Source organism: Lachancea lanzarotensis, scaffold LALA0S01 (assembly GCF_000938715.1).
Source record: "Lachancea lanzarotensis genome assembly LALA0, scaffold LALA0S01, whole genome shotgun sequence".
NCBI classification, from domain to species: Eukaryota; Fungi; Ascomycota; class Saccharomycetes; order Saccharomycetales; family Saccharomycetaceae; genus Lachancea; species Lachancea lanzarotensis.
The window spans coordinates 311,969-332,583 of NW_019212879.1; the positions used below are offsets into that span (position 1 = coordinate 311,969).

At 43.5% G+C, this 20,615-nt stretch overlaps 11 protein-coding genes across 11 annotated transcripts; 8 read left to right on the forward strand and 3 right to left on the reverse strand.

The window, feature by feature from the left end:
* Positions 1–10: 10 nt before the first annotated feature.
* On the forward strand, positions 11–706 carry MGE1 (LALA0S01e03290g1_1; the record flags this gene model as incomplete). Its single annotated transcript, XM_022774239.1, has 1 exon — positions 11–706. The coding sequence occupies one exon, from the start codon at positions 11–13 to the stop codon at positions 704–706; it is 696 nt and encodes a 231-aa protein (XP_022626356.1).
* Positions 707–1,451: 745 nt separating this feature from the next.
* LALA0_S01e03312g (LALA0S01e03312g1_1) lies at positions 1,452–4,076 on the forward strand (the record flags this gene model as incomplete). Its single annotated transcript, XM_022774240.1, has 1 exon — positions 1,452–4,076. The coding sequence occupies one exon, from the start codon at positions 1,452–1,454 to the stop codon at positions 4,074–4,076; it is 2,625 nt and encodes an 874-aa protein (XP_022626357.1).
* A 285-nt stretch (positions 4,077–4,361) lies between these two features.
* Positions 4,362–5,136, reverse strand: LALA0_S01e03334g (LALA0S01e03334g1_1; the record flags this gene model as incomplete). Its single annotated transcript, XM_022774241.1, has 2 exons — positions 4,362–4,666; positions 5,118–5,136. The coding sequence occupies 2 exons, from the start codon at positions 5,134–5,136 to the stop codon at positions 4,362–4,364; spliced, it is 324 nt and encodes a 107-aa protein (XP_022626358.1).
* Positions 5,137–6,816: 1,680 nt separating this feature from the next.
* Positions 6,817–7,197, reverse strand: POC4 (LALA0S01e03356g1_1; the record flags this gene model as incomplete). The annotated part of the gene is made up of 1 exon (XM_022774242.1): positions 6,817–7,197. The coding sequence occupies one exon, from the start codon at positions 7,195–7,197 to the stop codon at positions 6,817–6,819; it is 381 nt and encodes a 126-aa protein (XP_022626359.1).
* A 707-nt stretch (positions 7,198–7,904) lies between these two features.
* On the forward strand, positions 7,905–8,543 carry DFR1 (LALA0S01e03378g1_1; the record flags this gene model as incomplete). Its single annotated transcript, XM_022774244.1, has 1 exon — positions 7,905–8,543. The coding sequence occupies one exon, from the start codon at positions 7,905–7,907 to the stop codon at positions 8,541–8,543; it is 639 nt and encodes a 212-aa protein (XP_022626360.1).
* An 865-nt stretch (positions 8,544–9,408) lies between these two features.
* KES1 (LALA0S01e03400g1_1) lies at positions 9,409–10,662 on the forward strand (the record flags this gene model as incomplete). The annotated part of the gene is made up of 1 exon (XM_022774245.1): positions 9,409–10,662. One exon carries the CDS (start codon positions 9,409–9,411, stop codon positions 10,660–10,662), a length of 1,254 nt encoding a protein of 417 aa, XP_022626361.1.
* Positions 10,663–11,099: 437 nt separating this feature from the next.
* On the forward strand, positions 11,100–12,452 carry NOP53 (LALA0S01e03422g1_1; the record flags this gene model as incomplete). The annotated part of the gene is made up of 1 exon (XM_022774246.1): positions 11,100–12,452. The coding sequence occupies one exon, from the start codon at positions 11,100–11,102 to the stop codon at positions 12,450–12,452; it is 1,353 nt and encodes a 450-aa protein (XP_022626362.1).
* A 307-nt stretch (positions 12,453–12,759) lies between these two features.
* Positions 12,760–13,641, forward strand: LALA0_S01e03444g (LALA0S01e03444g1_1; the record flags this gene model as incomplete). The annotated part of the gene is made up of 1 exon (XM_022774247.1): positions 12,760–13,641. One exon carries the CDS (start codon positions 12,760–12,762, stop codon positions 13,639–13,641), a length of 882 nt encoding a protein of 293 aa, XP_022626363.1.
* On the reverse strand, positions 13,638–16,130 carry PXA1 (LALA0S01e03466g1_1; the record flags this gene model as incomplete). Its single annotated transcript, XM_022774248.1, has 1 exon — positions 13,638–16,130. The coding sequence occupies one exon, from the start codon at positions 16,128–16,130 to the stop codon at positions 13,638–13,640; it is 2,493 nt and encodes an 830-aa protein (XP_022626364.1).
* A 2,309-nt stretch (positions 16,131–18,439) lies between these two features.
* On the forward strand, positions 18,440–19,303 carry LALA0_S01e03488g (LALA0S01e03488g1_1; the record flags this gene model as incomplete). The annotated part of the gene is made up of 1 exon (XM_022774249.1): positions 18,440–19,303. One exon carries the CDS (start codon positions 18,440–18,442, stop codon positions 19,301–19,303), a length of 864 nt encoding a protein of 287 aa, XP_022626365.1.
* A 601-nt stretch (positions 19,304–19,904) lies between these two features.
* Positions 19,905–20,570, forward strand: LALA0_S01e03510g (LALA0S01e03510g1_1; the record flags this gene model as incomplete). Its single annotated transcript, XM_022774250.1, has 1 exon — positions 19,905–20,570. The coding sequence occupies one exon, from the start codon at positions 19,905–19,907 to the stop codon at positions 20,568–20,570; it is 666 nt and encodes a 221-aa protein (XP_022626366.1).
* Between the last annotated feature and the right edge of the window lie 45 nt (positions 20,571–20,615).

Consider the following 20,615-nt stretch of genomic DNA (forward strand, 5'->3'; position numbering starts at 1 on the left):
TAATTTCACGATGTTTTTGAGGCCTGCTGTGAGAAACGGCGCTTTTCGTTATGCTATTCAAGGTTCTTACTTGAGAGGTTCGACTTTGGCTCCCCAGTTTTCCAAAAACTCAATTATCACAAGATTCTACTCTGACGCTGGCAAAGATTCCAGTAACGAGACTGCGGCCCCATCAGAAACCGCTAGTGATGCCGTTGTAGGCGAGGAGCAGCAGAAAATCCAGGAGTTGCAGGAGAAACTAGCGGCCAAGGACAAGGAAACTGCAGAATACAAGGACAGATTGCTAAGGTCGGTTGCTGATTTCAGAAACCTACAGGAGGTGACCAAAAAAGATGTTCAAAAGGCCAAGGACTTTGCGCTGCAGAAGTTTGCCAAGGATCTTCTGGACTCAGTGGATAATTTCGGACACGCTTTGAACGCTTTCAAGCCGGAGACCCTCAAGGAGTCCAACGAAATCGCTGAGCTTTACACTGGTGTGAAAATGACCCGTGATGTGTTCGAAAAGACACTCAAGAAGCACGGTATCGAGAAACTCGACCCGCTAGGTGAGAATTTCGACCCCAACAAGCACGAAGCCACTTTCGAACTTCCTGACCCCAAGAAGGAACCCGGCACCGTTTTCCACGTTCAGCAGGTCGGTTTCACCCTCAACAGCAGAGTGATCAGACCTGCCAAGGTTGGCATCGTGAAAGACCCTTCCAACTGAATGACTGAGCGAAGACACAACGATGAACAGAAAATAAATCAAAAAAAGTGACGCTTGTTTTTTAATGACCCACAGGCCTCGTGTCTAGTATGCATTATCTTGTATATATATAAATAGAAAGTATATCGAAGACCATCTTGTACTTAATCTCTTTCTCGTTTTCCTTGCATGTCCAGCGTCAGCGTCAGCGTTTTCAGCATTATTATTACAATACAGTGATCAAAGCCATACTAAATTCAAAATTTAAACCTACCTCGAAAAGGATCAAATACAACACTCGTTAGAGGCTCCTGCAAACTTAAAGTTACCGTCTAACAATATTGGCAACTAAATTCCGCCTTTAGCGCTTCAAGCTTTCTCACGATCGTCAATTTCAGCCAGCGTCACATACGTGGAGAGTGATATTTCTCGAGGAATTCTGAAACCAGGAACAGTAAACAAAAGAGTTGTTGATCTTTCGCACACGGTTTGAAAGCAGGCAAAATACCGTCAAGAGACACATTCTGGCCCTTAAAGTCTACATTATATAGCGTGGGCCTTTAGCTAGGCAAGAATAGCGCGAAGCAGCGGCTGTTTTAGCGTTCAGGACTGTGCTAGAAGAGTCGTTTCAGGCCGTTTGGCACATACAATAAGAAAACATCGATATCTGAGCTGGAAGTCAGGTTTTTCGGCAATAGGACAATCTGAGCATTTTAATAAGGCGTAGCCGGGAAGCTAGCATTACTCCTCAAAAAACAAACAAGCGATGACCTCTGTACCGCAAAGACACACCTACTACGGTGCACCTTCATCGGTGTACACACAGTCCCGTCATCTCTCTGCATTTGACACCAGCACAAAACGCAAGCATGTCACATTTGGCCCATATATCGTGGGATCTACATTGGGGGAAGGTGAGTTCGGGAAAGTGAAAATGGGGTGGTCCAAACACCCGGCATCGTCTTTGGACGTTCCAAAACAGGTGGCCATCAAGCTGGTGAGAAGAGACACGATCCCAAAGAACTCCGAAAAAGAGGTCAAAATTTACCGCGAGATAAACGCCTTGAAGCATCTGACCCATCCAAACATCGTGAAGCTCGAAGAAGTACTGCAAAACTCGAAATATATCGGCATCGTGCTGGAGTATGCATCAGGTGGAGAGTTTTATAAGTACATCCAGAAAAAAAGAAGACTCAAGGAAAGCGTGGCGTGCAGGCTTTTTGCCCAGCTTATCAGTGGTGTGTGCTACATGCACTCCAAGGGCTTGGTGCATCGTGATCTGAAACTAGAAAACTTGCTTCTGGATAAACAAGAAAATTTGTTGATCACAGACTTCGGTTTTGTTAACGAATTCAGTCCCGAAGATGAGCTAATGAAAACATCTTGCGGGTCTCCCTGTTACGCTGCTCCGGAGCTTGTGGTTACAACATGGCCATATCAGGCCCGGAAGGCAGATATATGGTCCTGTGGTGTGATCTTATATGCAATGCTTGCAGGATATTTGCCCTGGGATGACGATTCCGAAAATCCTGATGGTGATGACATTGGAAAACTTTATCGATACATTACAAAAACACCACTCAAATTTCCAGACTACATTAGTCCTGTGCCCAGAGACCTTTTGAGAGAAACTTTGCTTCCGGATCCTAAAAAGAGGTTTAGTACGTCCCAGATTCTACAACACAGATGGTTGCGACCTCATCAAGCGTTTTTGAGCGTCTTGCCCGCGGAATGGGATCAAGTGTCTAAAAATCAAGATATTTTGAGAAGGCCGCCTCCGAAGAGGGATGGTGCAAATGATTCACGGCCACGTTCCAATTGCTCGGTATCATCGTCGAATTCCAAAAATGAAAAGCGCAACTCACTAATCATGGACTCAACGCTGTATTCACATCCAGTACCGCCCCAACAATCACAGTCGCATGCCGTTGCGACGCCATCTTCTCCTTCGCCGAGAATGCGTCAGTCGCCGATCAAGATAAGCCGTCACAGCCGCAGCAATTCTGCGGCTTCGGTTGCACTGCAAGCTGTCGTCGATGCTGAGAAGGAATACCATGCCACGCACTCTAATCCACCCAGTTCGGCGTCACTGTCAGCACTTCAGTCAGAGAATCCGCCCTTTAGCTCTCAGAGCACGTCCCCTCGTCTTCACTCTCATGCTCCGAGGAAACAAAGTCATGCCACTGTTTCTTCCTTAAAGGATAGCATAATAATTGAGACCAGCCCTCTTAAGGGATCATCGTCTCATGTTCTTTCACCTTTACAGATCGATCCGAATACTGGTCTCATTCTTTCAACCAAACCAGAAGGCCCTGTAATTCCTCTCACGCATACAAGTCATAAGGCATCTCACGCTGCGTCTAATAATACCACCCATAATCTGTCAGCTCATAGACGACCCCGACCAACCTCCTATCATCCGACATCCTACACTGCATTCAACGACACTTCTTATCCAATACCTGCATTGACTGTTCCGGAACTTCATCAAAGTGATGAGAAGATATCAGTGGAAAACCAACAATCATTGGATAAGACACCCCAGCATACTTTACAGAAAGATTCACATCGACTGAGCCAAACATTTTTGGATACACAAATAGTTGCTGGCGATCTGATCAAAACGGGCGACGATGGCGCCACGGCTGCCAAGAAGATCCATGATCAGGTGGAACATGCAGATCATAAAATAGATCTCATGAGACATAGAAGGCAAAGTCAAAGGTATAGTGTCGTCTACGATAAATTGTTCGGTGCTGTTCCTGAACAGTGTGAAGTGCTGACAGATGAAGAAACTGTTTTGACAGAACCTAGTACTCCCTTAGTGCGTGAGATGAAAGTAAGCCAAGAGCCAACTAAGGGAAACAAAAAAAGATTCAGCATACTATCGGCTTACTCGTCATACAATACATCGAAGACCAGCATAGAGTCGGATAATGGGAAGGAGAAATCCAAAGCTACGAAAAAGAGTGGGGCTGGGCTCGAAGGGCGGTCAACAAAAACGAGCTCAAGAAGTAGTTCCGCGACTCAGGATGTAAAGGGCAACCGGGGAGACAGTAAAGAAATTTCTAAGCCGGACATGCAAGCACCAACAGACAAGGAGAGCAGGAAAACTGTTGTTTCATACAAGACGGGTTCGAAGCCGGAGCAAATTGAAAGCCAAGGACAACAATCCGTTACTCCACAGGCCGTTAAACGAAGCTCATCTCTGCGCAAGACGAGCAAGAACTCGACAAGAACGAATCGTGGGTCAGTGATGATCTCGTCACTATCGAGACTCGGAAGCTCGACAGACGACAGCCGGAATGGGAACGTGGAAGCTAGACCCCGCGAGCAGTCGACTGCCAAGAAGGTCATTGATTTTTTCAAGCGCAGAAGCATGCGCCTTTAGTTAACATTTTTTAATTTGTCTTAACTGCAATGGATTGCACAATGCATAGATAACATATCAATTCTAACATAGACAAGAGAACAACAGCATCGTAATGTCTGGTCATCTTCAAACAGCCGCGCTGAAAAAAGCACATTGACACTGACGCTGACACTGGCAGTGGCTCAGAAACATATACAGACATGCCCAAAACTTAAAATATTCCCTTCTTAGGCTTGCGTTATAAAAGCGTATGGGTACTTATACAGAGTGGCTTTGTGTCGATTAATGAAGTGGTATCAACATTTAGATGTTCGATGGGTACAAGAAGATTCTGACGGAAGCACCGAAAGTCTTGGCTGGCAAGTTAGATCTGAAAGTAGCTCTGACAACACCGGAGTTACCGTGAGTTCTGTTGATCTTACCCCAGATGACTCTGATCTTAGAGCCTCTGATCTCCTTGGAAGCCTTGTAGACGTAGGCGACACGCTTACCCAAGTAGAACTTAGCGTCTTCTGGGTTGGCAACGCCCTCGATCTTGACCAACGACACGTTAGGGTTGTTGGTCTTCTTGGATCTTTGGTAGGACAAGTGCTTACCTTTGACGTACACTGTAGGATGGATCGTTAGTAGTTGTTTGGGGGTAATTAGAAATGTGCTGAAGACAGTAGTTGGCTGGCCGCGAATGTTTAGAGCATGGCGTTTTGACGAAATAAGGCTTGAATGAGAGAGAGAGGAGGTTTGAAAATTCAATATCGGATTAGAAACATGTCTAATTGGAAACAATCTGGAAACAATCTGGAAACATTTTTAAAGATATGGTAATGAAACCATTTGGAGTGACCTGAGAGGCCTGAGAGACATGTTTCTCAGGTGGCGCATCAGTCTACACTACCATAATACAGGTAATCCAACTCCTTCTCAATTTCATTACTTTCTTCGCGATCACCGTATTTGTCCGTCGGTGCGTAACCAAAGTCTCTATATTTCGCCAAACTCGTCTGCTCGAGATCCAGAACCTGTACTAGCTTTCAGCGCGGTCCGCTGGTGTGTTTCACATACATCTATGGGATTCGGCCATTGTGTTTGATAGTCTTTGTTGAGTCCTTCTAGCTAGCAGTGGGAAAAGCCCTATTCAATTATTAGACCTGTTTCAATGTACTAATTTTGTCAAAGTTTCGTGAAGCTGGCAATCCCGTCCAGTTCGTGATGCAGAGGCCTCCCTCTGGAAGGTGCGTGCTCCGGGCTAGCAGGAGCACCTTTCCCAGAGCCAGGCTGAAGTCTAGGCAGGAAACGATACTGAGCCATAAGGATTTAGAAGGAGCGTAGAAGGAGCGTAGAAGGACGCTCTGTCCAGAACTCTAGAGGTCCAATTGTGCTGAAATAGAGACTCTTTTTTTTCTACTTTTTAGAAAATAAATTTATTCGTACTAAGAAACATTACAAATCAAAAATGGTGTGTGGGTGCAAGATTTATAGCAGTCACAGGCCAGGCCAGGATTTCGGCAAATTTTGGAAATAGAATCGATACGTCAATGCAATGAGTACCGGATATATATGCTGTCATTGAGGTTAAGAGACACACGGATGTGGAATTCAATGTTGTTTTTTAATTAGATATTGGCGCTCTCGGCTACTCTGTATTGACAGCTTTTCGCTGTCAGATCGTGTACCTGAATTCAAATGTAAATGTAAATGTAAATGTAAATATATCTGATTCACCAGTAACGTAAAGTTAGTACATTCACACACTGTTCGCACACTACGCACACACTATTCGTACACTACTCTCTCACTATCCTTCAAGCCCTTAGTAAAAACAAAAAAGTGGGTCAATTCCATGATGCCCTCCATCTTCAACTACTACTGCCCTTAACGATCGTAGTATATCAGGTGATCAATATTACCCGCCCAACATATAGCCCTAACCTGTTACCCTCCTACAGCCGCTCGCGTCCACTTTCCGTATTCAGACAAGAAGAACCCTAGCCTCTATCCAGTGATTACCCGGCCCAGATCCAAAATGTCTAAATGAAAAACTATATAAAGAGACCTCATCTGTTAGATATCTTCCAAACTTCTATCCTTTGTATTTTTCTTAAAAAATTGTCGACGTACTTCAGTATGCATTTTACCCTATACTAGGGGTTGCCACACTTGGCTCCCTATCAAATCCCATTCCAAAGCTCATCCGCCACTAACACCTTCAACAGTAGGATCATTTCTATAGGAATCGTCACTCTTTGACTCTTCAAAAGAGCCACTGAATCCAACTTGGTTGATGAGCCTCAGAGCCTTTGTACCCCAGAGTGAGACCGAAGATGTTTACCTAGCTTGGTCCACAATCCTTAGCGGTTTGGCCATCTACTCACATTCTTTGTTTTGCCTATTGCATTGCAGCTGAATGTCCCACTTCGGTGAGCATTCTTCTGTGCTTAAATAGGCGCGATGATCTTGGCCCAGGCTGTGCACTTCTTCGTGAAGGGACAGCCATACTGGGTGGGTACGGACGGCAGTCTGACAAGTTTTATTTTTTTTTTCCTACTTGGTCACCCAAAGGTTTGGGTGGCGGAATAGAATTGAAGAAAATGAATTTCTCAACATAGCAAGAGTAAGTACTCACTGATGGATACTAGGATTCGATTCCTAGTGAGATGTATCGGAGTTTTTTGAATTTTAGCTTTCGTATCGTCATGTATTTGTACATCTTCATAAACCATTCCTTGTTCATTAGACTTACGCATTTGCACACCTACATCATTCATTCCTTATCTATTAAACTTACGCATTCTTTACACAACAGAAGTTGATCAACATTCATTTTGTTCGGCCCTCCATCGCTTGCTATGGTCAAATAGAACGGTTTCCCACTCTTCTTCGCACATAGCTTAGAGATTCGTACCGCTGTCTCTCGCACTGTGTCGTCGGTTGTGTCGGTCAGAACTGTTGACAGCACGTCAGTGGAGGTGGGCACAGCATAGACGTAACACAACAAGCTCTGGTTTGCTGGATTCGCAGCTGTAGAAATCACCATTGAAATTGGCGACTTTGAAGTATTGACATCGCTTTCGGGTTGGGCCAACAAAACGTGAATTGGTGAGCCCAAAGGGTTTTCGATTGTACGTTGTACTGTCTTGACCATCACGATAAGACAAGTGTAGAGAACCACAACGTAACTGCAAGAAGAATATGTTTCCTAAGGGTCTCTGATGAGATAGTTGTCCTGTAGCTTCTCTGTCACATCGAGTATTTTTCAATATTTGTCACGTGGCACATATCACTATTTCAATAAGTGACAATATCTGTCTCGAATGATGCGTATAGCAGTTTTTGCAGCTTCAACGCAAGTATAAAACTGAATTCTGTTCGCAATGCTTGAGTTATTCAAGTTCGAGTGGGTTTCCTCTAATTCCTGGACATTTTTGCTGCATTTGGTGATATATATTTTGTAAATCGACTCAGACATTTTGAGTCGAGTATAGCGATTTCACGTTAGGATTAGGGCATGTGAACGCTAATTAGTCTTCTCGGTTAGTTCATGTGGTCAATCTCTTTACCAACTTTTCTCTTACAAGTGTTTTCGTCTCAAATTTCGACCCCATTACGCATCAGATTACAATAGTCGAAGAACCACATGCTATACAAAGCTATTGGAAGCCATAATGCTAATCGAATAACTGTGCTAGCGGTTATATCTAGCGGAACACTTTACCTAGTAGCGGCAAAGTCACTTCGCACGTATATGTCGTCCTATTCTATCTAATATAGCCTGTATATTGAACATTTAGCACATCCAAGACCAAAGAGCTGTAGATCAACCTTGCATTGCAGTTCCAAAGTCACTCCAATATGGCACCCAAACCGTCTATCATATCAATCGTAGCATGTCTTATGCCCGAAATGGGCATTGGCTCCAACGGACAACTACCTTGGAGATTGAAGCAAGAAATGGCATATTTCAGACAGGCGACTACGAATACATTTGGTAAGGACACACGAAACGCGGTGGTTATGGGCAGAAAAACCTGGGAATCTATTCCGGCCAAGTTCAGACCACTTCAAAACCGTATCAATGTGGTTGTTTCGCGTCAACACTCAGAAGAATTGGCGCCGTTGGCACCGTTAGATTCTACGGGCTCAACAGTATGGCTCAGTAATTCGCTAACGCGGTGTCTAGAGCTCCTGCCCGAGCAAGTTCCTAATTTGGAACGTATTTATGTCATTGGTGGTGGCGAAATATATGCCCAGACCAGCAGCTTGTGCGATTACATGCTCATAACAGAAATCCGACCAGAAGATGAGGCCAAGCGACCTTCTATGGATACGTTTTTGGACTCAAATGTGGTGAATGAAAGATTTCAACGTGAGGAAAGTCTTCGCGGGTTTTTTCCTGCCAATGTGAAACTACCAGAAAGCCCACAGATACGAGAAAATGGCTACGTCTACGAGTTTGCTCTTTACAAAGTGCGCAAAGCCAAGGATCAGTGAAGGTGGAGAGGTGGTGGTTCGTATGTCGAAACAAGCATCAGACTTGAATTTGTGGCCAGAAAAGATCGGGCTTAGAGCTTATCTCCCAGAAAAGCGACTCTATAACAGTGTGGCAATCAATGTGATATCATGTTGAGCATTCAGTATGAGCAATGGGCCTTAAGGCGAAAATGCGTGCAAAGTTTTGAGTTAGGTAAATACTGGGAGCCTTGCAATGGAACGGCGACATAGAAACACGTTTATTTTCAGAACGCTGCCAGATGACGCTGCCAGATGACGCACCCAGATGACTCTTTTTCTTTAAAGATACGCATGGACAGCTCAAGCAACTGTATATCCCACCATGTATGTTGCATCTCTTAGATATGACGATGTGATGTCAAGAACACTGCATTGGGTTCCATTAGGGCCCTCTCAATTCGAGATGCAATTATAAAGAAAGCAAGAAAGCATTTCTAAAAATTAATCAGCTAACAAGACACAATTCCAAGGTTCTACTCAAGTCAGACAATTGATCTTAAAAGCCCTCTTTCCACCTTCTTTACCATTCCAACTTGCACTGTCATCGCTTATTATACGGAAACGACAGTGACACTACTTCTTATATCTTGCCATGTTCGTCAAAAGCGATTTGCTCGGTTAATAATCCCGCTGGTGAAAGAAACCATGGCTTTCTGACCAAGAAGTTGAATTTAAACATCAGAGAACACTGTTTGAAGTGGGTCCAACCGAGTCCATCGCTAGTTTTAGAGACTGTACACGACAGCCAGTACCACCAGTAAATTTTTCAGCGTCGAAAAAACGAGCATTTTGGGTGCATTTTCAAAGGAGTTAGGGGATCAGTTGTGTAGTTTAGTCCATCTTAATGTCGAAATACGCCAATTCCTCCTCATGGACTTCATTCTTGAAGTCGATTGGCTCGTTCAATGGTGATCTGTCGACTTTGACGGCACCTCCATTCATTTTGTCGCCAACTTCGCTGTCCGAATACTCGCAGTACTGGGGGGAACATCCAGACCTTTTCTTGGGTCCAAATTTCATTACTGAGTGCGACCAAGATGGTACAAGTGTTGAACATCTCAGAATGCTGGCTGTGGTGAAATGGTTCATTTCAACGCTCAAGTCACAATACTGTTCGCGCAATGAAGCAATGGGCACTGAAAAAAAGCCTCTCAACCCATTTTTGGGTGAAGTTTTCGTGGGCAAGTGGGAAAACAAGGAGCACCCAGATTTCGGTGAAACAGTGTTGCTGAGTGAACAAGTCTCCCACCATCCTCCTGTGACTGCATACAGCATTTTCAATGATCAGAACAAGACATCTTTGCAGGGCTATAACCAGGTCAAGGCCTCAATCTCCACAGCTTCTTTGAGCGTTAAGCAATTTGGCCATGCACTTTTGGAGTATGAGAACTTAAACGAGCAATACCTCGTCACACTACCTCCATTACACATTGAGGGGATGCTCGTGGCTAATCCATATGTCGAGTTAGAGGGCAAATCATATATCCAGAGTTCGTCTGGGCTTTTGTGTGTGGTTGAGTTTTCGGGCAAGGGCTACTTTTCGGGCAAGAAAAACACCTTCAAAGCACGCATTTTCCAAAACTCTTCCGATGCTACCGACAAGGAGAAAGCTTTGTACACGATCACAGGTCAGTGGTCGGGCCAATCGACCATAAGCAAGGGAAAGTCCAAGAAGGGCGAGGAATTGTTCTACGATGCTTCCAAACTGAAGGTTGAGCACCTTAAAGTCAAGCCAGTTGAGGAACAGCATGAATTTGAGAGTAGAAGAGCTTGGACGAGCGTTGCAGAGGCCATCAAATCAGGCGATTTTAATCAAATCCACGAGGAAAAATCTTCGTTGGAAAATGCTCAGCGTGAGCTGCGGAAGAAGGAACTGGCCAACGATGTTAAATGGCAAAGACGCTGGTTCACAGACGAAGACTACTCCACAGGTGTCGACGATGCGTTCGTCAAGCTGGCTGCGAATCTAAATCTGTCTACCAAGAATGTGCCTAGCGGGGCATTTGCGGGCGATAAGGACGACAAAAAAGCAACGTCTGCGCTGCACTGGCGGTTCAAGCGGGAACTTTGGGACGCTGAGAAGGAAATCAAGGTGTAGTAGACACAATTTATTTCTGCGAACAGTTGATTAATTGATATGAACCTTCAAGAAAGTTGCCGATCAAGTTCTCTTTTTGTTTTTTTCTTTTTCTCTTAAGTTCTAATTCTTGGGAGCACCATTTGGACAAGACGAAATGCCGACCTGAGTCCTATCAAACCTGATTTCTTTCATCAAAGACCTTTAAGTACCATATATCATGATTGAACAGCGACATCAATTCTATAGAGTGACTGTGTTAAAGGAACTATCAAGAAAATGTGTCAGTTCTGAAGAAAGTGATCACGATGACCTCTCGTGAAAGGGGACAACCTGAAAAATTTGAAAAGGCGATGAGATGCGCGATGAGCAGCTGAACTCAGCGATGAGCTATAGTTTTCATAGCCTAGGGAACAACCATCAAGCTCGAGTTAGACCTCTTCAACATCCAGTGGAAAATGGCCAGCGAACAAGTAAGACCCTCTCAATACAAGCAGTCTTCTCGCAAGGGCAAAAAGGCGTGGAGAAAAAACATTGACATTTCCGACATTGAAAAGTCTATTCAGCTACGAAACGATGAGGAAATCACGCATGGATCTAAGGACTTGTCAACTCTGGCAAACAGAGACCTGTTTCAGGTTGATACGGAAGGTGATGAAGAACTGAAGCGTAAACTGATCAAACGCAAACAGATCAAGAAAAATCTGAAATCAACAGAAATCCTAGAGTCGATTCAGACGAGATCAAAAGTCCCAGCGCTTTCACACCCAAAGACTGGCTCCAAACAGGCACAAAAAAATGACAAAATTCAAGGTGTGTCCAAAAAAGAGTTGAAACGGTTGATGGCTTTGGCTGGAAGAATCGACGGTGAGAGTAAGCTTAAAAATGCAGTCGACAGGAGGGGTGTTGTGAGAGCAGGCGGTGACAACGATTTATGGGGTGCCGAGGAAGAAATAAAGCTGCCATCTGGTGTCAAGCTGTCTTTAAAACAAGGCCAAAAGATTCCTGAAGAGTTGAAAACGATGTCTACCACGGGTTGGTCTAAGCCGACAGTGGCTCCGGATACAATAACCAGAGCTCCTGTTCTAGTCAAGTCTTTCGAACAGACCCCACACGCAGGTAAATCCTACAACCCTAGTAATTCGAGCTGGTCTCAACTGATAGAAACCGAGTACGAGGGAGAAAGGGCCAAAGAGGAAATTAGGCTACAATTGGAAGCCTATAAAGCCAGGATCAGTCATCTTATCGAAACTTTGGACAACGACGAAGAGGAAGAAGATTCCGATGATGCTGAAAAGTCTGATGAGGGAGAAGACGTCGAGAAGGATGCTCAAGATGACAGCGGGCTGAAACTTTCGCTGAACAAGCCTGTAGTCAACAAAAAGAAGACCAAGTACCAGAGAAACAAAGAACTCAGACACAAGCAGAAAATGGAGGCACAGGCTGAACTAAAGCAACTCAAGGTACAGTTGCGTGAGCTGGAACGTTTTGAGGAACTACAAAAAGCCGTTGAGGAAGCCGATGCGGTTCGCGGTGAAAAGACTGCGAACAGAGTAGGGAAGCCTTCGAAAGCAAACAAAAAGAACAAACTCGGTACGAAACATTCCGTATTGGATAACAACCTCGAGGTCAAGTTTTCCGATGAGCTCTCTGATTCTTTGCGGAAGCTAAGGCCCGAGGGAAACTTACTTTACGACACGCTTCGGAAATTGCAAGGGTCCGGTAAAATTGAAACCCGTATACCTGTCAAAAAGGGAAGGAGGTACTCACCAAAGGTTACTGAAAAGTGGACCTACAAAGATCTCAAATGAACCGGGAGGAAAATTCTCTCCATTCAGCATTTTTATTCTGTATACTAGTAATAATTTGGGGTTCGTGATAACATTCCACCGTAGTATTAGATGTTTCTTCAAATAAAGCCTTCTCTCCTTCGAATGCCACTGCGATAGAGAAGATCTTCCAACGGCTCAGTGTGCCGTTCTTGACGAGTGTGTGTCGTTTGTATCACATGCTAGTTCGAGTATTGAAAACTGTTTAATGAACGAACGATAGAACTTGAGCCACTATCAAATCATCATCGAAAGTCATCAAGTTACAAAGGAATCGAGATAGACTCTTATGGTGAAGTCACATCTCATTATTGTGCCATGTCATTCAATTTGGAAGATTGACGATGGTTCAGAGCCCGATAATTACGGTCAATCCTCCAGCCATTGGTTTCTGGAATCGTTCCAGCACGAGGGCCGTGACCATCTCTCCTTCATGATGCACTCACTATTGGCAATCGAGGAGTTGCTGAACGACACAGAGCATTCATTATTGCTTTACAGCGGTTCTTGCACGAAGAAGGACGCCGGAAATGTTTCTGAGGCTCGATCTTACTTCTTGCACGCCCGCAAGCTACTGAAGGCAGTCTCATACGGATTCGGTCTCCCAGCAGCTTTAACAAGCCATAAAGGTATCTCAAAGTGTTGCAAGTCAATTAACCAGAAAATGACAAACCAGAATTTGACCGTGGAAGAGCTGTTTGCAAAGCACGTTGGAACCGAAGAATTTGCTCTGGATTCGCTGGACAACTTATTGTATTCGTTGGTGAAATTCAAAGATTCAACATCAAGTGATGCATCGAAGGTGACCATATCTGGTTTTGGTTTCAAAAAAAGACGCTTTCTCGAGCTGCACGCAGTTGCAATTGACTACCCAGCCGAACAAATCAAGTATATCTCATACGAGCCTCAACCAATTTCTATTCGCGAGGAAGACTTGCAAACTTACACGCAAGATCTTGAGTATCAGGAGATGAAAAACGCGCTTGTGCCTTTCAAAGCAGATTGGTACGCCTTGAGAGATCCTTTACTACAGAAAAAACAGCAGCGCAACGTTTTCGGTTTGAAGCCCACTTACAAATTGCCTTTTGATGAAGCCGGCAATGATGGTGATGACTATGCCTTCTTTAAAAACAATATTCAGAACAAGATGCCTTGGTCTGCAAACACTTAAATATAAGCGAGTTTCCGACTAAGCGCGGTGCGCTCCTGTTCCCACAAATTGACATTTTCAAGTTTTTCTTGCAAAGTCTCAATTTCTTTGTCAATAGACGTAATAGCTTCATCTGTACCCAAATCTTGCAGGCGCCAGGTCTCGTCTCCTTCAATATCAAGTGCAAGATCGTGATACTTAATCAACGAGGGGCGCTGTGAGATGGTGATAAAATTGAAACGGTACCTTTTCAGCAAATTGAAAAGGTAGTCTTCCATGTCAGAGCTAATCGCATTTGTCGCCTCGTCAAGCACCACAAATCTCGGTTTGTGGAACATGATTCGCGCGAAATTCATACGCTGCCGCTCGCCACCGCTTAAGACGTCTTTCCACTCCGCGACCGCATCTAGGTATTGCCACCCTTTTCCTCTTTTGAGAAGGTAATCCAGCTTGACTTCACCTAAGATGTGAACAAGCTCCTTGTCTTTATGTCCTGCGTCATAGAAAGTGTCTGCAGACATGGGATATATGATCTGATCCCGGAAAGTTCCGCCTTGTATAAAATAAGCCCTTTGAGGTACACAGAATAGATCGGCTGCACCTGGGACAGACAATAAGCCGTTCTTATTGTAAATGGGCCAAATTTCAGCAATTATGCGCTGAATGGAGGTTTTACCGCTTCCGTTGGGTCCCAGTATCAACATGCTGCTGCCAGGACCTTGGGGCATCAACTTTTGACTTAGGTTAATTTGAGAGTCAGAATTTGCACTGTCCAGAAGTGGAACTGGTGGGATTTGAAATCTCAACTTGTTGATTAGTTTTGTACCTTCCTTACCGTACCTTGAAGGGATGATAACGTCAATGTTTTCAAAACGTATTCCATTAAATCCTTTTTGTACTGTTCCCCTAACGGCTTCAGTACTGAAAGAAGAATCTTCGTCTACTTTCAAATCTAAGTCGTCGATTGCAGCACCGTAATTGAAATCTGTCGAGTGCACCCTGTGCAAAACAGCGAGCAATGTGAAAATCCTGTTCGTGTATCCAGTAAGCTGTGCAATGTCTTTGATAGAATGCATGAGTCTGCTTCCAGCATCGGCCAAAGATAGCATGAGGCGTTTATTTACGATGAACTCGCGCATATTGATCTCCTCATTGTTGATGCCGGTACTGTATGTTGTTACAACGATTGGAATTGAGGCAAAGACATACCCTAGCGCTGACCAAGTGTATTTGAGGACATAATCTTCGAGTATGTTGTAATTGATTTTCACGCGGTCCACCAACAACATTTGTTCCATCAAATAATCGTACAGTGCATTGACTTTGGTCCGCTCGACCTTGGTACCATGATAGAACGCGATTTCTTCAGTGTTATTGATCAAGTTCAAGTGGTAGTTATAATAATCTCCTTCTGCCGCGGAACGTTTACTCACCAACTTACCCAGGGGAGGCGTCCAGCGTTTCAAAATGTAGCCAGTGATGAAATAATTGACAAAAATCCCCACGATACCAAAAGTTCCGAGATTATCCCTCAAGTATACGGAGAAAAAGACCAAGTCGATAACGGGTTTGGCTATGTTAGCGAACACTGAACAGATTGCGTCACAAAACTTTGTGACGTCATTGGTAATAGAATTATCTATATTCGCAATAACGGAGCTGGATGCTTGATTATCGAATGCCAGCTTGTAAAATGACAGTCTTTTGTCCAAATACATGTCGTGGATGTAGCGTGTCAAATTGATCCTAAAATTCAGACTCAACTTGCGTTGCAAAAATTTGATTGCACTATTGGTGTAGGATGCGGGGAATGCAATGAGAAACCAGCACAGAAGATCGACCAAAAATTTCCTACCCTTCCCAGATATAATGTCCTTGACGATCTGACCATCTAAGCGTGCTACGAACAGCGATAACCATGTTCTCATCACCAGGAAAAAAATCTGGAAAGCTAGCAAAAACGAGTTTCGATCCGTAAATGTGGGAACCAAAATGCGGTATATGATACTCAGCTGGCTGAGAAATTTCGAGTAGAATAGCTGGGAGGGTTTATTTTTGCCCAAATACTTGAATAGGAATTTATCGTGCTCGTAACGATCGTCGTTTTTGGGCCTGATGAACACCCGCTTTTTATTGTCTGCATTTTCATCGTACGGTACATACATCACCCGTGCGCCGTTGGCCAACATTACTTGCGATCTAGTGCGTCTCATGACCGGCTTCCGGCCAAAAGCGCCTGTTCGAATATTTGCCAGCAGTTTATAAACCCCGTAGCATATTCCAGACCCTGCTGTGGCCGCTGAAAACGCCAAAGTGATCAAAATGATCTGCGCTCTTTTACGGTGTGTTACAGCGGAATTTGGGTTGCGAATGAGCTGCCAAAGATGCCTCAATACCGTTTTCGCCAGTCTCGAGCTGCTGATGCCGCTCAAATCTAATCCCAGACATTCATGTGGCAGTCTCAGGAGTAAACGTTTTAGTTTCTCTGCTGAAAGTGACGTTTCTGCCATCGGTGCTTTAAGCTATAATTTTGACACGCCAAAGGTGAGTACAATTGTATCTGTGCGCAATGTCAAGGATCTGGTGAGAAAGAATGATGACCAAGACACCAGTTTTGGATAAATATCTGTCCGTTATATACTCAATGGTTTCAAGAGGTTTCAATTCAAGGGTCGATGACCTGTCATCACTATTTCGTGACGCTACCTTATAAATTTGGAGTAAGCCCCGAGATCACGCGACATTCACGTGAATTTTTGAAAGATTAGGTTTTTGTGAACTTCGTGATGCTGGAGAGTAATACTGGAGTATATAAGTTATCAAAGTATGTGTCTATATCATTACACATTGATCTGCTCTACGTGGAGGTTCAGATCAGTTGTAAATGGGTGAATTATTTTCGTAACTGTTGACGAGTGTGTCAAACAAGTGTCAAACAAGTGTCATGAAAATACAAAATGATGAAAATTCGCTGGGGGAAGGTATAGAACTCCAGTGAGAGAGAGAAGGCTTTGCATTAGACGTCGAGATCTTGAACCAATTCATCGAAGCTTGTCCAGTTCAATAATTTGGCGCAAACACTTTATAACCACACAATTTAGTTGTGTGTAACTTTTGGAAGAGTTTGTGAGTGTATCAAATGAGAATAATAACCTATTGCACCAGTATAGTATTCCGAAGAATTAACGGTGTCTAGACTGCTCAAATTACGACATAAATTCACCAGTGAAAAATACCAACTAGGTTATGAAACCTCGAAGGACCGTAAGCGATTCCAACGGGAAGCTTTTTACCAGATCAGAGATCGCTACTTACTGAAAAAATTGCAATCATGGAATTGGTGTGTTTTGTTACCACAACCGTTCCTCACCCTTAGTGATGTTTTCATTTTTTATGTGAGTTAGTTTTCTTGTTTATGCAGCTGGTAAATGTGAATTTCACATCCGAATATAGTGTCCAGAGAATCATCTTCAAGTTCAAGTAGACGGTGTGTAGCTTTATCAAGGTAAAAATCTATCTTCTCGTGCTCTAATGACTGTATTGAGAGGACCTGCCAGGTCGGGCAAATTATGCCATTCTATACATTTCTCGGAATCATGTCACCATCAATGGATGTGGTAGGTTTTCACTAGGATGGAGGTGAAAGTGGCAGAACTACTGTCGAAATACCAAGGTAGATGACGCTGCTCAGTGCTTTTGGCTCCATGTTCCTTAGAGAACAGTAACTTGTAGTTTTCCAGATTTCTTGATCACTTCAGTAAAATTCTGTCGCTGTCATCACATCACGTGCACTCAATCATGTTGTAGCGAATTTGACGTTAGCTATTAAAAGAGTATCTGAACCCAACGTTCTTCGAAGAAGTAGTCCACAAAGACAAGATCCAGACCCTATACTCCTCGTTGGGATTGAAATTAGTGAGAGTAAAACACCATAATCGCGGTTCAATGTCCATGACAGCAATTAATTCGTATCATAGTCACGTGACTGAACTGAACATGACAGAATCGAATATTGTACGTGATATTATCGTGCCACTTAGCGTTGAGAGCCTTTGGCGTTATGTGAATCAACTTTCAATAATTCAGATAGCTGTTTCAAGTGCGTTTAAAGGTGTAAAGCTCCTAGTTTCAGTACATTTTCTCTCAATAATAGCACATACCCGAATTTTCTCGCTTGCCCATACCACGAAGTAAAAGTCATCACGAAAACTCACAACGTCTTCCTTGGAAGCAGTATGGGATTAATGTAGCTTCACTTACCATAAGAAAGCCAATTTATATATTAATCACCGGTGAGACAACTGTGTGAATTTTTTTTAGCGTCAATGAATATCTACAATGTTAACAACAGCGTTGGAATTCTTCACGAGGGCGTTCTTCACAGCGGGCGAATAAAGCTCAAGAAAATAGTGAAAAGAAAGTCCATCAGCCTGACACACCTCTATGTGGAATATTTCACCTCTCGCCTGTAAGCAATCCGATTATACCTAATCTTTCTCGATGAACATTACTCAATGACTTACGAGTATTGACAAATAATTTCAATGTCTTGCTGCGGGGATCGAATTCAACTTGGACACCACCGTCGATGGCACATTCTGGTCTCCGGACATCGAAGCATGTAGTAGCTCTAATAAATGTATCGTACAAGATCACAACCCTAGATAACGACTTCTCGAGCTATAACTTCTCGACAAAAGAGAATCATGTTGTAACCCTTTAAAGTCCTTCTGTTGAGCTCTACTAACGTGGAAGGAACAGGTATTTTAGCCGTCACTATATCCATTTCCCGTTTCATAGACAGATTCAACTTTCAACGATGTCATTCCCAGGTGTGCTACACAGCTACAAATCAGATCAAGTAGCTTTCGAATTTACTCCCACGTCATTGAGCAAAGTGATTATTTTCATCGGAGGTCTGGGCAATGGACTCTTCGGTGTGTCTTACATTCAAAATGTGGTAAAAGAACTAGGTCCGTTGGGATGGTCTGTGATACAGATTCAGATGACCAGCAGCGGTAAGGGATGGGGACTTTCCTCGCTCCACAAAGACATTGAGGAGATCAAGGATCTCGTAGAATACTTGAAAAGTCCTTCAGGGGGATCTAGAGATAAAATTGTACTTTTTGGTCATTCTACTGGCTCTCAGGACACCATACACTACCTTTTGAATCACGGCAATACCGTCGATGGTGGCATCATGCAGGGGTCTGCATCTGACAGAGAAGGCTTTAGTCGAATTGTAGAGAAACAAAAATGGGACAGAATGAACGCTCAAGCCAGAGAAATGGTAGAAAAGGGACAGCAGAATGATCTTTTGCCCTCCGAATTTGCTGAAGTCATGTTCAACACCCCGATCACAGCATACAGATGGTGTTCCTTGACACTCCCTGGTGGGGATGACGATTACTTTTCGTCCGATCTATCGGAAAAGCATCTGAAGACAACTTTTGGTAAGATCCAAAGACCCTTTTTGATGGCCTACTCTGAACTGGATCAATTTGTGCCAAGTTTTGTTGACAAGCAAAAATTGCTGCAAAAATGGGCCTCCAGCAGTGACCCGATGTACTATTCCAAGCACTCGGGAATTATTAAAGGCGCAAGTCATGAAGTTGCCCAAGAAGATGCGAGATCCTACATGTGTGAAATGGTTAGAAACTTCCTGCAAGAATTCGACCTCTAAGATTTTTAAAGGCAGCCATGCCCTCCCGAACCGCTCGCAAGTATGTCAGTATCAAAAAACATGTGGATGTAGCCAGAAAATGACTACTCAAGATAAGTCTCGGAAGTTTTTTCCAAAAGAGCAAAGTATTGGTATTTTTACTTCTCATGAGCTAGGCTTGAAGCTGATAACGCGCCCTATGGAGAAATTTACAAATGATTAATGATGACAATATAAACTAACGATTCTGCTTGTCTATATATCTTTGATCTTTGGAATTGGCATGGTACATTTGAACCTGGCATAGGCTTTTAAAGTAAAATACATATGATGCTACAACAGACTAAAATTCGAGAATGTTTGCACACAAATGCTGGAGATTCGTTAAATACTTTCATTGGACGCTTTGAACTACTGGAACAATGGTCGTTAATGCCAAACTCGTTTGTTCGACTGTGTGACAGACGTGTATAAAGTGATATCCCTATCATCGTTAAGCTCGATAAGCCTTGATATCGAGATACGGATAAGAAAGATCCAAGATTTAACATGTAGTTTCCGTGGCCCTCGAACTTCAACTTTCCTATGGTCCTCGGGTAAGTCACTCGAGCCTCAATTTCTGATGGTAAAAACACTTGTTAATGGGCCGGATTTTTACGAGCCACTGGCAACAATTGAGCCTTTGCAGTTCAAGCTACTGAATTCGGGAGAAACGGCCACTGCGTTTCCGGTTTATTCTGCTAAAGATATTCCAGATTCTCTCATTGACTATTTGCATGCTGAGTTTAACAAAGAAGTTGAAGATGGCCTTACATATCCGCACCTAAACACCCTAACGAGAGATGAGTTTGTGAAGTATTGGTTTTTTTCTTTCTGTACGATCGTTTTGAAGACCGAACAGAAAGAAATCGACCCGCTCTGGACTGACTGGGACAATCTACTTCTTGGCACGTTCTACATCAAACCTAACTACTCTGGAAGATGCTCTCACAACTGCAATGCTGGATTTCTCGTGAACTCCGTTCAACGGGGCCAAAAAATCGGCTTTCGTTTGGGACAGGTGTATTTGAAGTGGGCTCCCTTGTTAGGCTACAAATACTCTGTATTTAACCTCGTATTTGTCACAAATCCTGGCAGCTGGAGGATTTGGGATAAACTTCAGTTTGATAGAATCGGATATATCCCCAAAGTCGCCATTTTGAAAGGACACGAGGAACCAGTGGATGCAATAATGTTTGGTAAAGACTTGACGAGCATTGATAGCAGACTTCTAGACGATCTTGAGTAAACAAGACACGAAGTCTCAAAAAAATACCCAAAAGACGATGGTAGA